Source organism: Mobula hypostoma, chromosome 3 (genome assembly GCF_963921235.1).
Source record: "Mobula hypostoma chromosome 3, sMobHyp1.1, whole genome shotgun sequence".
NCBI lineage: Eukaryota > Metazoa > Chordata > Chondrichthyes > Myliobatiformes > Myliobatidae > Mobula > Mobula hypostoma.
The window spans coordinates 71,402,255-71,418,193 of NC_086099.1; the positions used below are offsets into that span (position 1 = coordinate 71,402,255).

At 43.1% G+C, this 15,939-nt stretch overlaps 1 protein-coding gene across 5 annotated transcripts in view; it reads left to right on the top strand.

Annotated features, from left to right (window-relative positions):
- The first annotated feature begins 5,718 nt into the window (after positions 1-5,718).
- rell1 (RELT like 1) overlaps positions 5,719-15,939 on the top strand; it is a 59,934-nt gene continuing 49,713 nt past the window's right edge. For 4 of the 5 annotated variants that reach the window (XM_063043311.1, XM_063043310.1, XM_063043312.1 and 1 more), the window contains exon 1: positions 5,797-5,876. Coding sequence is in view for 1 of the 5 variants with exons in the window: in XM_063043314.1 (XP_062899384.1) it covers positions 5,846-5,876 (31 nt within the window). In the remaining 4 variants the exon portion in view is untranslated. Of the gene's footprint in view, positions 5,877-15,939 lie in introns of all 5 variants that reach the window. The other variant, XM_063043314.1, reaches the window with a different exon arrangement.

Here is a 15,939-nt window from a genome sequence, read left to right on the forward strand (position 1 = left end):
GGTTACACCCAGAGTGCAGAATTTGGGGAATAGATAGATGAACACTGAAGAGAGAAGAAAGTCAGTGCAGGGTCCCTCTGTGGCCATTCCCCTCAGCAACAGGTATACCCCTTTGGATACTGCTGAGGGGGATGACTTATTTGGACAAGGCTGCAGCAGCCAGACCAGTAGAACTATAGTTGGCTCTGAGCCTCAGAAGGGTAGAGTGAACTCAGGTGGAGCAATTGTCGTAGGGGACTCGATAGTTAGGGGGACAGATGGGAGGTTATGCAGCAGCAAAAGAGATGCCAGGATAGTGTGTTGCCTCCCAGGTGCTAGGGCCCAGGTTGTTTCTGAGCTGTTGCAGAAAATTCTTGAAGGGGAGGGTGAGCAGCTGGAGGTTGTAGTACATGTTGGTACTGACGACATAGGCAGGAGAGGAGTAGAGGCCTTGTGCAGTAAGTTTAGGGAGTTAGGAATGAAGCGGAAGAGCAGGACCTCCATGGTGGTAATCACCGGATTACTGCCAGTGCCACGAGCTAGTGAAGGTCAGAACAGGAAGGTAGCACAGATGAATGAGTGGCTGAGGAGATGGTGCAGGGGGCAGGGTTTCAAGATCTTGGATCATTGGAACCTTTTCTGGGGAAGGGGTGACCTGTACAAGTGGGATGGGTTGCACCTGAACTGGAGGGGAACCAATATCCTAGGAGGGAAGTTTTCTAATGCTATTGGGAAGGGTTTAAGCTAGATTTGCGGGGGGGGGGAGGGGTTGGGAACTGAAGTGAAGAGGCAGAGGATGGGGTGGTTGGTGAACAAGTAGTGACAGCTTGTGGGGAGTTTATGAGGAAGGATAAGCAGATGACAGAGCAAATATGCACTCAGCCTAATGTTTTGAGATGTATCTATTTTATTGCAAGGAGTATCATAAACAAAGTGGATGAACTTGGAGCGTGGATCAATACATGGAACTTTGATGTTGTGGCCATAACAGAGACTTGGATGACTCTGGGGCAGGAATGACTGCTGAGTGTGCCGGGCTTTAGATGTTTCAAAAAGGACAGGGAGGGAGGCAAAAGAGTGGGGGAGTGTCACTGCTAATCAGGGATAGTATCACAGATGCAAAAAAGGAGGAAGTCATGGAGGAATTGTCTACTGAGTCATTGTGGGTAGAACTGAGAAACAGGAAGGGAGCAATAACTTTACTGGGTGTTTTTTTATAGATCCCCCAGTAGTAACAGGGATATCGATGAGCACATAGGGAGGCAGAATCTAGAATGGTGCAATAATAATGGGGTTGTTGTGATGGGCGATTTTAATTTTCTAATATTGACTGGCATCTCCTTAGAGCAAGTGTTTTAGATGGGGTGGAGTTTGTTAGGTGTGTTCAGGAAGGTTTCCTGATGCAATATGTAGATAAAGCAAGAGGCTGTACTTGATCTGGTATTGGGAAATGAACCTGGTCAGATGTTAGATGTCTCGGTGAGGGGGTATTTTGGAGGTAGCGATCACAACTCTATCTCTTTAGCCTTAGCGTGGGAGAGGGATAGGAGCAACAATTTGGGAAAACATTTAATTGGGGCAGGGAGGAACCTGGGAACATAAATTGGAAGCAGACGTGCTCGGGGAAATGTACGGCAGAAATGTGGCAAACATTCAGGGAACATTTGCATGGCACTCTGCATAGGTATGTCCTATTGAGGCGGGGATAGGATGGTAGAGTAAAGAACCACGGTGTACAAAGGATGTAGAAAATCTAGTTAAGAAGATAAGAAAAGTTTACAAAAGGTTCAAGAAACTAGGTACTGTTGGAGCTCTGGAAAATTACAAAGGTACCAGGAAGGAGCTCAACAATGAAATTAGGAGAACTAGAAGGGGTCTTGAGATGGCCTTGGTGAGGTGGATTGAGGAAGACCCCAAGGCATTCTGCAAGTATGTAAAGAGCAAGAGGATGAGCTGTGTGAGAATAGGACCAATTAGGAGCAAGAATGGAAACATGTGCATGGAGTCAGAGGAGGTAGCAGAGATACTTAATGAATACTTTGCTTCAGTATTCAGCAGTGAAAAGGACTTTGGCAATTGTGGGGATGACTTACAGCGGACTGAAATGCTTGAGTGTATAGATATTATAAAAGTATATACAGTATGCTGGAGCTTTTGAAAGGGATTAAGACCATAAGATTTAGGAGAAGAAGTAAGCCATTTGGCTCATCAAGTCTGCTCTGCCATTCAATCATGGGCTGATCCAATTCTTCCAGTCATCCCTACTCCCCTGCCTTCTCCCCATACCTTTTGATGCCCTGGCTAATCAAGAACCTATCTATCTCTGCCTTAAATGTACCCAATGACTTGGCCTCCATAGCCACTCATAGCAACAAATTCCATAGATTTACCACCCTCTGACTAAAGTAATCTTTCTGCATCTCTGTTCTAAATGGACATCCTTCAATCCTGAAGTCGTGCCCTCTGGTCCAAGACTCCCTTACCATGGGAAGCAACTTTGCCATACCTGATCTGTTCAGGCCTTTTAACATTTGGAATGTTTCTATGAGATCCCCCCCCCCCTCATTCTCCTGAACTCTGGGGAATACAGCCCAAGAACTGCCAGATGTTCCTCATACGATAACCCTTTCATTCTTGGAATCATTCTCGTGAATCTTCTCTGAACTCTGTCCAATGTCAGTATATCCTTTCCAAAATTAGGAGCCCAGAACTGCACACAATTCTCCAAGTGTGGTCTCACGAGTGCCCTTTAGAGCCTCAACATCACATCCCTGCTCTTATATTCCTTTGACAAAGTTCCACATGAAAGGTTAGTTAGGAAGGTTCAATCATTAGGTATTAATATTGAAGTAGTAAAATGGATTCAACAGTGGCTGGATGGGAGATGCCAGAGAGTAGTGATGGATAACTGTTTGTCAGGTTGGAGGCTGGTGACTAGTGGTGTGCCTCAGGGATCTGTACTAGGTCCAATGTTGTTTGTCATATACATTAATGATCTGGATGATGGGGTGGTATATTGGATTAGTAAGTATGCAGATGATACTAAGATAGGTGGCATTGTGGATAATGAAGCAGGTTTTCAAAGCTTGCAGAGGGATTTAGGCCAGTTAGAAGAGTGGGCTGAAAGAGGGCAGATGGAGTTTAATGTTGATAAGTGTGAGGTGCTACATTTTGGTAGGACTAATCAAAGTAGGACATACATGGTAAATGGTAGGGCATTGAAGAATGCAGTAGAACAGAGTGATCTAGGAATAATGGTGCATACTTCCCTGAAGGTGGAATCTCACGTGGATAGGGTGGTGAAGAAAGCTTTTGGTATGCTGGCCTTCACCACCGACTCAACCTGGAGGTTAACCTTTAGGGTATCCTGCACAAGGACTGACAAGTCCCTTTACATCTCAGCATTTTGAATTCTCTCCCCATATAAATAATAGTCTGCCCTTTATTTCTTCCACCTAAGTGCATGATCATACACTTTCCAACATTGTATTTCATTTGCCACTTCTTTGCCCATTCCCCTAAACTATCTAAGTCTCTCTGCAGGCTCTCTGTTTCTTCAACACTACCCGCTTCTCCATCTATCTTTGTATCATTGGCAAATTTAGCCACAAATCCATTAATCTCGTAGTCCAAATCATTGACATACATCATAAAAAGCAGTGGTCCCAACACTGACCCCTGTGGAATTCCTCTGGTAACCGGCAGCCAGCCAGAATAGGATCCTTTTATTCCCACTCTCTGTTTTCTGTCAATCAGCCAATGCTCCACCCATGCAAGTAACTCCCCTGTAATTTCATGGGCTCTTAGCATGTGCGGCATCTTGTTAAAGGCCTTCTGAAAATCCAAGTACACCACATCTACTGCATCTCCTTTGTCTACCCTGCTTGTAATTTCCTCAAAAAATTGCAGTAGGTTAGACAGGCAGGATTTTCCTTTCATGAAACCATGCCGGCTTTGGCCTATCTTGTCATGTGCCTCCAGGTATTCCATAATCTCATCCCTAACAATTGATTCCAACAACTTCCCAACCACTGATGTCAGGCTAACAGGTCTATAGTTTCCTTTCTGCTGCTTTCCACTCTTCTTAAATAGTGGAGTAACATTTGCAATTTTCCAGTCATCTGGTACAATGCCAGAATCTATCGATTCTTGAAAGACCGTCATTAATGCCTCAGCAGTCTCTCCAGCTACTTCCTTCAGAACCTGAGGGTGCATTCCATCAGGTCCAGGAGAATTATCCACTTTCAGACCACTATGCTTCCTGAACACCATCTCAGTTGTAATTTTCACTGCACATACTTCACTTCCCTGACACTCTTGAATGTCCGGTATACTGCAGATGTCTTCCACTGTGAAGACTGATGCAAAATATGCATTCAGTTCCTCTGCCATCTCTGCGCCTCTCATTACGATATCTCCAGCATCATTTTCTGTTGGTCTTATAGATCTCAACTCTCTTTTACCCTGTATATACTTAAAAAAGCTTTTAGTATTTTCATTGATATTAGTCACCAGCTTCCTTTCATAATTCATCTTTTCCTTCCTAATGATCTTCTTAGTTTTCTTCTGCAAGTTTTTAAAAGATTCCCAATCCTCTACCCTCCCACTAACTTTGGATTCCTTGTATGCCCTCTCTTTTGCTTTTGCTTTAGCTCTGACTTCACTTGTCAGCCACGGTAGTGTCCTTCTTCCATTCGAAAATTTCTTCTTATTTGGAATATATCTGTCTTGCACTTCCCTCATTTTTCGCAGAAACTCCAGCCATTCCTTCCTGCTATTGTCCCTTTCCAGTCAACCTTGGCCAGTTCCCCTTTCATGCTATTGTAATTTCCTTTATTCCACTGAAATACCGACACACTTATCAACATTAAACTCCATCTGCCCTCTTTCAGCCCACTCTTCTAACTGGCCTAAATCCCTCTGCAAGCTTTGAAAACCTGCTTCATTATCCACAATGCCACCTATCTTAGTATCATCTGCATACTTACTAATCCAATATACCACCCCATCATCCAGATCATTAATGTATATGACTCATTTAAAAATCTAAAAGTGCAGCAGAGAATCTCAGTGGATATGGAACAGAACAGTTTTAAAAATCCATTTTGTAAATTCTGGATACCACAGTTAAAAAAATAAAAACACAAAACAGAATGTTTTTTAAAAAAAATGAGCTTTATTTAAGTACAGATATTGGAGAAAATGGCTGAAGAGATTTAGTCCATTTGTTCAAATTTATGAATGTTTCCAGCGAGAAACACAAGACCATTTTCTAAAGCAGACAAGAGAATTAATTAAACGAGATGATCTGAAATGTACTACCTGAAAACGTGACCAAAACATAATAGTAACATTCAAGATGCAAATAGCAAAAAAAAACTATAGTGAAAATATATAAGGCTACGGGAATGGGGTGGTAGATGAGACAGATTCAAAATCCCCACCAAAGAGATACTTCAGGCAAATGTGAGCTGAATAGCAATATCTGCGGTTCACTTCTGGTGTCTCCACAGTTCTACTTATTTCCCTTTTCGTTATTAATGGGCAACTTCCTCCCATTGGGGAATAAAAGGCTTCCACTCCCGCAGTACAGCCTAATTTCACTGGAGTGAAGCCCTGGCTTTCCTTCACCAACTCTGTACGTATTTGTCTTGAAGGCAACCACTGGCCCGAGCTGACAAACGCCAATACCGACCCATTGCATTCTCCACACTAGTAATGAACTACCTCCATCTCACATCTCCGCCTCCTCATTCCAGCCGCTTGTGGTGTCGTCGTCCCGGCGCTGACGTCACGGGAGGGCGGGAACCGATCGACGGCCCGCAGGCAGAAGCCGAGCGGTTGGCGAGGCGAGGTCTGGCAGCCCATGCCAGGAATGGAGGCGAGCGTCACTCGCGGTGAGTTGGGGGCCAAGTGGGCGTCAGCCGACCCTGCTGGGCATCCGGGGGTCGGGTGTACCGCCGCCCGTTTCTGGGCCGCGGGAATGATTTAGGATGACTCTCACTTCACTATCATTCGGTAAAGGAGCACCCGGCTATTAGGGCTACTGCCCGAAGACCCTGTCGCCCTGTGAAGTAGCTCTCCGCGGGGCTGCTCGCCGGTTGGTGTAGGGGAGGAGGGTGGCTGTGGATGCACATACCGGAATGGGATGCAGGCAGACAAACTTTCCTGTCAGTACACGTTCCTGGTTTAGTGGGACAACCCTTTCTGACTGATATCTTGATACATTGACGTGGTGGATCTGATTGATCCCACTTCGTAGATAGGCTGTTTTCTAGCGCCCTACCAATAAAAGGTGGCTTTCCGAAGCGCCTTTTAAACAATGAAAGCATGGAAACGCCCGTCAGGTTATCGTTTTTTCTGCTGGTAATTAAAATTTACCTTTTTTTGCTCTTGGCTCGCAGAACTATTAAGATTGTTCAGCTTACGAACTAGCAATCTTAGCATTTATGCGATGGTATAACTGTAAGATTTATGAATGGAAATATGATTTGTTGCACAACAGTAAAACTGAACTAGAGATTTATGATTATATTTATTAGAATTTAGCAGGAGGTGTTTACCAGGATGTCGCCTGGATTAGAGGGCAATCTCTCTGCATTCCGCAGGGATCGCTCCCTACACAACTCCCTTGTCCATTCGTCCCCCCCATCCCTCCCCACTGATCTCCCTCCTGGCACTTATCCGTGTAAGCGGAACAAGTGCTACACATGCCCTTACACTTCCTCCCTTACCACCATTCAGGGCTCCAAACAGTCCTTCCAGGTGAGGCATCACTTCACCTGTGAGTCGACTGGGGTGATATACTGCGTCCGGTGCTCCCGATGTGGCCTTTTATATATTGGTGAGACCCGACGCAGACTGGGAGACCGCTTTGCTGAACATCTATGCTCTGTCCGCCAGAGAAAACAGGATCTCCCAGTGGCCACACATTTTAATTCCACATCCCATTCCCATTCTGACATGTCTATCCACGGCCTCCTCTACTGTAAAGATGAAGCCACACTCAGGTTGGAGGAACAACACCTTATATTCCGTATGGGTAGCCTCCAACCTGATGGCATGAACATTGACTTCTCTAACTTCCGCTAGGCCCCACCTCCCCCTCGTACCCCATCTGTTACTCTTTTTTATGCACACATTCTTTCTCTCACTCTCCTTTTTCTCCCTCTGTCCCTCTGAATATACCTCTTGCCCATCCTCTGGGTCACCCCCCCCCCGTCTTTCTTCCCGGACCTCCTGTCCCATGATCCTCTCGTATCCCCTTCTGCCTATCACCTGTCCAGCTCTCGGCTCTATCCCTCCCCCTCCTGTCTTCTCCTATCATTTTGCATCTCCCCCTCCCCCTCCAGCTTTCAAATCCCTTACTCACTCTTCCTTCAGTTAGTCCTGACGAAGGGTCTCGGCCTGAAACGTCGACTGCGCCTCTTCCTATAGATGCTGCCTGGCCTGCTGCGTTCACCAGCAACTTTGATGTGTGTTGGTTGGATAAACTTGAGTTGTTTTCTCTGGAGCGGCGGAGGCTTGGGGGGGTAGGGAGATCTGATTGAGGTTTATAATATTATGAGAGGCGTAGATATACAGACAGTTATCTTTTTCCCAGGGTTGAAATGGCTATTACCCGGGGGCATGCATTTATGGTGAGAGGGGCTAAATTCAGAAGAGATGTAACGGGCAAGTTTTTTGTTATAAACGGTGGTGGGTACTTGGAACGCCTGGGATAGTGATAGAAGCAGGTACATTGGGGACTTTTAAGAGACTTCTAAATAGGCATATGAATGTGAGGGAAATTGAAGGATATGGACGATAAAGGGACTAGTTCAGTTGGCCATTTGATTTAGTTGTGGACCGAAGGGCTGCTCTTGTGTTGTATTGTTCTATGTTCTATCTGCTCTGATAATTAGATTTAACTATCAAAGCTCAGATCATGCTATAATGAGTTGAGGAATTTGGATTCAGTTAATTGAACCTTAATACAATTACTTAATCAAACCCATAGTAGTGGCAATGGAATGGATTGCATATTTTAAAAATATTTAGGCCTTTAGGGAAAGATCTGTGTCATTAACAGAACAAAATGCTGGAAATGCTCAGTGGGTCAGGCAGCATATGTAAAAGAAAACAGAACCAATACTTCAGTTCTCAGAATCTATGCCAGAAGTGACAAAGTAAGAAGGCAAGTTTTCAGTTGTTAATGAGATGGTAAAGGGATAGATAGGATAAAGGGAAAATCAAGGCTAGTGTTGCTTAAAAGTTGTGAGAGATGACAGACAAATTTTGGAGCAGAAATGGCTTTTCTGAATTGACAGAGAAAGTGAGTTATTGGAAGTTGAAGAATCCATTAATGGATCTGGAAGGTGTAAATCATGCCCAGACATTTAAGCTACTGTTACTCAATCTTGTGTTGGACCTTGTTTAGGATAGGGGAGAAGTCCATGCATAGATGGGAATTGTGAGTTAAACTGGTAGGCAACAGGATTCTTGGGGTTGTTGATGTAGATGATAGTCACCCAATCTATATTTGGTTTCTCCATTGTAGAGGTGACCATATTCTGAAAATCAAATGTAATATATATTGGAGTGTGGCAGAAGTGCATGTGAATTACTGCTTTACTTGGAAAGAGAACAGTATTTGGGACTCTGGATTGTGGGAAGAGGTAAAAGGACAGAAGTTGCATGGTTGTTGTAGTGGACAGTGGTTAGTAGAGATGGAAGAGGGGAACAGGGAGTCCCAAAGAGTGGTCCCCTTCAGATTGCAAATGTGATTAAAATGTTGATTGGTCTTGAGTCATCATGAAAAAATTAGCAATTGCGTGGATGCTTTTCAGATCAAACTTAAATATCCAGTGTAGATCAATCAATAGAACAATAGCAATTGTGCTTGACAATGCATTAGTTTCCAAGTGTAAATTGTACATTGCAGAAGTGTGAAAAGATTCCACTTACTTCACAAAACTAAGCATATATTTTGGTAAAGAAGGATAGGCTAAGCAGATTATTTCAATTTAAACGTAGGAGAAAAATCATTAAGATTGCCAGGAAGCCACCTATACTGAATGGTTAATTAGGCAGGTTTGAGGTTGACTCCCAAATTAGAATGTGTGATAAATTCATATTTGAGTCGTAGAGACATACAGCACAGAAACAGGCCATTCGGCCTATCTAGTCCACGCCAAAACTACTTAAACTGCCTACTCCCGTCGACCTGCACCGGGACCATAGCCCTCCATATCCCTACTATCATGTACCTCTCCAAACTTCTCTAAAATGTTGAAATTGAGCTCGCATGGACCACTTATGCTGGTAGTTCATTCTACATTCTCATGACCCTCTGAGTGAAGAAGTTTCCCCTCATATTTCCTTAAACTTATCACCTTTCACCCTTAAGCCATGACCTCTGGTTGTAGTCCCACTCAGCTTCAGTAGAAAAAGTCTGCTTGCATTTACCCTATCTATACCCCTCATAATTTTGTATACATTGATCAAATCTCTTCTCAATCTTCTATGTTCCAAAGAATATGGTCCTAACCTATTCTCTGTATTCTTTCAACCTTATTTACATCTTTCGTGTAGGTAGGTGACCAAAACTGCCCACAATTCTCCAAATTAGGTCTCACCAACATCTTATACAACTTAGCAAACGTAGCAAGGCACCTCCTCTTTCTCTGTAATCTGTACAGTGTCATGAAGTTGATGCTGTTTTGCCTCACTTCTATAGACTATCCATCTCCAGAGTAAATGCAGATGCAAAGAATGCATTTAAGATACTGTATCCCTTATCTGTTTTGGTTCCACACATGGATTACTATTCCGGTCTTCCAGAGGACTAATTTTGCCCCTTGCAATCCTTTTGCTCTTAACATACCTGTAGAATCCCTTAGGATGCTCCTTCATCTTGTCTGCTAGAGCAACTTCATACCTTCTTTTAGCCTTCCTGATTTCTTTCTTAAGTGTCCTCTTGCATTTCTTGTACTCCATAAGCACCTCATTTGTTCCTATTTGCCTATACCTGCTATCCACCTTTTTCTTTTGCTCTTGACCAGGGCCTCAACATCTCATGAAAACCAAGGCTCCCTACACTTGTTAGCTTTACCTTTTACGGGCACATACAAACTTAGTAGTCTCAAAATTTTGTTTTTGATGGCCTCCCACTTTTCAAGTACACCTCTGCCAGAAAACAGCCTGTCCCAATACACACTTGCCCAATCATTTCTGATACCATCAAAATTAGCCTTTTTCCAGTTTAGAATCTCAACCCACAGGCCAGATCTACCTTTCTACATATTTACTTTTAAACTAATGCCATTGTGATCACTGGATGAAAAATGCTCTCCTATGCAAACTTCTGTCACCTGCCCTGTCTCATTACCCAGTAGCAGATCCAGTAGCACATACTCTGTCATTGGGACTTCTATGTACTGATGAGGGAAACTTTCCTGAACACGTTTGACAAACTCTGTCCCATCTAGTCCGTTCTACTAGTCCATCTGGTATGGGATTCCCAGTCAATATGTGTAAAGTTAAAATCACCTGCCTTAACAATCTTATGTTTCTTGCAACAGTGTGCAATCTCTTTATAAATTTGTTCCTGTAAAACCCGAGGACTGTTGGGTGGTCTATAATATAGCCCCATTAACATGGTAATATCTTTCTTATTTCCCAGTTCCACCCATAACTCACTAGTCGAGTTCCTCAGACTGTCCTCATGGAGCACTGCCATGACATTTCCTTGACTTGTAACGGCACTACTATTCCTTTAATCCTCCACCCTCTGTCACATCTAAAAACAATGGAACCCTGGAATATTGAGCTGCCAGTACTGCCCCTCTTGCATCCAAGTCTCGCTAATGGCTACAATGTCATAATTCCAGGTGTTGGTCCATGCCCTGAGCTCGTCTGTCTTTTCTGCAATATTTCTTGCATTGAAATACACACAGCTCAGGACAATAGTCTCACTATGTTCAACCTTTTGATTCCTGACTTTGTGATCTTACCAACATCTGCCTCCACAGCTTCTCCACTAACTGTTCTGGCACTCTAGTTTGAACTCTACGTGCAGCATTAGCAAACCTTCCCACTAGGATATTAGTCCCCCTCAAGTTCAGGTGCAAACCATCCCTTCTGAACAGGTAACAGGAATTCTGCAGATGCTGGAAATTCAAGCAACACACATCAAAGTTGCTGGTGAACGCAGCAGGCCAAGCAGCATCTGTAGGAAGAGGTGCAGTCGACGTTCCAGGCCAAGACCCTTCGTCAGGACTAACTGAAGGAGGAGTGAGTAAGGGATTTGAGAGGGGGAGGGGGAGATCCAAAATGATAGGAGAAGACAGGAGGGGGAGGGATAGAGCCAAGAGCTGGACAGGTGATAGGCAAAAGAGGATACGAGAGGATCATGGGACAGGAGGTCTGGGAAGAAAGACGGGGGGGGGGGACCCAGAGGATGGGCAAGAGGTATATTCAGAGGGACAGAGGGAGAAAAAGGAGAGTGAGAGAAAGAATGTGTGCATAAAAATGAGTAACAGATGGGGTACGAGGGGGAGGTGGGGCCTTAGCGGAAGTTAGAGAAGTCGATGTTCATGCCATCAGGTTGGAGGCTACCCAGACGGAATATAAGGTGTTGTTCCTCCAACCTGAGTGTGGCTTCATCTTTACAGTAGAGGAGGCCGTGGATAGACATGTCAGAATGGGAATGGGATGTGGAATTAAAATGTGTGTGGATAGACATGTCACCCTGTCTCTTGCAAAAACGCCATCCCCTTCTCGCAATTCCTCCGTCTCCGCCGCATCTGCTCTCAGGATGCGGCTTTTCATTCTAGGACGAGGGAGATGTCTTCCTTTTTTAAAGAAAGGGGCTTCCCTTCCTCCACTATCAACTCTGCCCTTAAACGCATCTCCCCCATTTCACATGCATCTGCTCTCACTCCATCCTCCCGCCACCCCACTAGGAATAGGGTTCCCCTGGTCCTCACCTACCACCCCACCAGCCTCCGGGTCCAACATATTATTCTTCGTAACTTCCGCCACCTCCAACGGGATCCCACCACTAAGCACATCTTTCCCTCCCCCCCCCTGCATTCCGCAGGGATCGCTCCCTACACAACTCCCTTGTCCATTTGTTCCCCCCATCCCTCCCCACTGATCTCCCTCCTGGCACTTATCCGTGTAAGCGGAACAAGTGCTACACATGCCCTTACACTTCCTCCCTTACCACCATTCAGGGCCCCAAACAGTCCTTCCAGGTGAGGCACACTTCACCTGTGAGTCGACTGGGGTGATATACTGCATCCGGTGCTCCCAATGTGGCCTTTTATATATTGGTGAGACCCGACGCAGACTGGGAGACTGCTTTGCTGAACATCTACGCTCTGTCCGCCAGAGAAAGCAGGATCTCCCAGTGGCCACACATTTTAATTCCACATCCCATTCCTATTCTGACATGTCTATCCATGGCCTCCTCTACTGTAAAGATGAAGCCACACTCAGGTTGGAGGAACAACACCTCATATTCAGTCTGGGTAGCCTCCAACCTGATGGCATGAACATCGACTTCTCTAACTTCCGCTAAGGCCCCACCTCCCCCTCGTACCCCATCTGTTACTCTTTTTTATGCACACATTCTTTCTCTCACTCTCCTTTTTCTCCCTCTGTCCCTCTGAATATACCTCTTGCCCATCCTCTGGGTCCCCCCCCCCTTGTCTTTCTCCCGGACCTCCTGTCCCATGATCCTCTCGTATCCCCTTTTGCCTATCACCCGTCCAGCTCTTGGCTCTATCCCTCCCCCTCCTGTCTTCTCCTGTCATTTTGGATCTCCCCCTCCCCCTCCAACTTTCAAATCCCTTACTCACTCTTCCTTCAGTTAGTCCTGACAAAGGGTCTTGGCCTGAAACGTCGACTGCACCTCTTCCTACAGATGCTGCTTGGCCTGCTGCGTTCACCAGCAACTTTGATGTGTGTTCCTTCTGAACAGATCCCTCCTTCCCCGGAAGAGAGCCCAATGATCCAATAATCTTATGCCTACCTTCTTACACCAACTCCTTAGCCACATATTAAACTGTATAATCTTCCTATTTCTGGCCTCACTAGCATGTGGCATGGGTAGCAATCCTGAGATCACAACCCTGGAGGGTCCTGCCCTTTAATTAAGCACCCAGCTTTCTATACAGAACATTGTCACTCGTCTTACCCTTGTCGTTGGTACCTACATGGACCACGACCTCTGGCTGTTCACCCTCCCACTTAAAAATGCTGAGGACCTGATTTGAGATGTCCTGGCACCCATTAGGCAACATACCATCTGGGCAAGGTTCTTCTAATTTGTAATGACCAGCATGCACAAAAACCTTGAGTTATGCAATATTTTTACCCAGTGACAACAACATGTGCGCACTGAATCATTTCTTCAATAAAAGCAGTGTAAATAAGCCAGTTCTAAAATCTGCAGACAACTCATTGCAAACTCCTCGTCAACACATCCGCATAAGAAACCAGAAAAAGAAATGTGATTGTGTACGATCATGAAATATACTTAACATGCCAACGAGGTAGAGGGTGATGACCTTCTGTGTGCAATTTAAATCCTTTGTGTGCTAGTAGCAAAAGATGTGTATGTGTGGATGTGCACACTTTAGAGGGAACATTGCATCTGGGAATCTCATTCTCACCCACAGAACCTCTTGACTATTCCCCTAACGAAAAAATCCCCTATCATCACAGTGTGCCTCTTATTCCCCACCCCCTTCCCTTCTGAGTCAGAGCTAGACTCCGTGCCAAAGATCTGACCACTGTCACTTTCCTCTATTATAAGGTCTCTAAAATTATAATTTAGCATATGTGCTTACTGGAGAGAATTTGAGACAAGGATGGGATAGAGAAGAGAAATGTTTGACGGAAATATCACACTTTTTTTTCATTGTTAAATGTACTGTATTTTGTCTGGTAATTCTTATCCAGACATATGATGTAACAGATATTTCTGTTTATGATATAAAACCAAGATGCTGAGAATCTGAATTAAAACATACTAGAAGTATTTAACTTTGGCTTCATTTGTAGTTACATTGTTTAACCTATATTGGGTTGAGTAACTTTCAGAACTAACAAGATTATTTCTTGTTGACAAATGCTAATTTTGTTTCTGATTCATGTCATTACTCTTTTTCCAATTTTGAACTTTTGTAAAACACTATCTTGTCAGGATCTTGTTGACAATCAACCAAATTTGTATAGTTTCAATCTGAAATGGTGCTGGACTAGTGAATTTTAAAAGCCTCAGTCTTTTTTTGCTATTTCCATTTAGTTTTGTACTTGTTAATGCATTGTACAACTTCCTGCTTTAATTTATGTAAAATTGTGGAATTTTTGACTTGAAATTTGTTTTCTAAAGTGTTAATTTTTTTTAATCATAGAACGGTATCAAATAGTAGTTAATTTCATAAACCAAGGAGAGGGGGATTGGTGGAGATGGGAAACGTACAGCATATTACATTTCTAACTTTGAAATACTGATTGTAGAAATAATTGTAGAAATAAAAAAAAGAAAGAATTGTACACCCAAAATGAGTTTTGTCATTCAGCCATTACAAAAAAAAAAGTAGAATAAAGTTTTGTGGAATACTTTTCAAGGCTAAATACACTTTGGGTTTATTCATGGCCACTTACCCAAAAACTAAGCAGGTTTGCCTATTTCAGACTATGAATGATCATCTTTTAGGCAAAATTTATTACAACAGCTGCAGTGTTGCTTATTAGATTGATTCCTTTTTGATGCACACCTTTAGTTGGCTCCAATTTCACTATTAGCTGAAGTGCAATGAGTTACAGCTAACTTGATGTTATAAAAAGTTCATAGTATAATCCATTTGACCACTTAATATTTGATCTCTCCATCAAGTGTTGTATGTCTGTTTGCCATATCCAACAGTGGGTGACTTGAATAGTTGGTACAAAGCTGGGTAAAGGGTTCACTTGAAGTATCCTAATAAGTAACATTTACACATGATATTTTGGGAATAAATTCTCAATACTGTACTTTTCAATATCCAGAATTAGATTTTTTGTCTACTGAATTTATAATTTAAAACTTCAACCCAAATTTAAACAATATTTGAGCCATGAAATGCCTCATCTTCATTGCTCATTGACCCTATTACCTTCAAGTTTCTTGGATGGTTTATCACATAATATTGGGAATATGCATCTTGAGATAATGAATCCAGTAACTCACAATTAAAAAAAAGAGACCAAAGGAATGTTACTTTGCAATTTTATTCCTTTTTCTCATGAAAGTCTTGTTTCTGTTCATGTTTCAGCTTAATTGCCACAAATGCCTTTCTTGAAGCTGTTTCTGATCCCCAATTCTGTGATCAGTAAATAAATAACAGAAAGTAAACTTTCATTAAAGTTGTTGACGATATTCCCTAAATTCCATCCACCTCTTGCCACTCTGTGCCTATTATCCATTGAGTGTTTTTGTTAATTGGATCAAGAAACTTTTGGTCTTTCTGCATTCATGCATAGATATCAAGGTCCGAATCATGTTAGCTATTTGGTAACATAGTCCCCAAATTGGTATCTATCCAGTAATAGATTACATTGCCTGTCGGGTAAAATAAACATAGTCTTATCAAGGTCATTCTTTATCCGCTATCCCGTTATTAGCCTCATTCATCATATTCAAGTAGATCTGATTTTTCCATTTCAGCATTCTAGTCTTTAGACATAAAGTATACCTTTGACAAGATAACAAACATAATAATAACTATATGGGAAGCAGTTTTACTCATGGGTAAATATGTACTCTACATCTGTATCATAGTCAGAGTGATCACCCTGCTAATTGGTTTCTTTAATCATTACAAGATCTTGTCCAATTTTTCTGCCTTCTACCATTGGATCCTGTTTAATTTCTTCTTAATCATCCTCCTGTTCCAGAGTAATGACTTAATTTTGATGATTTTTATG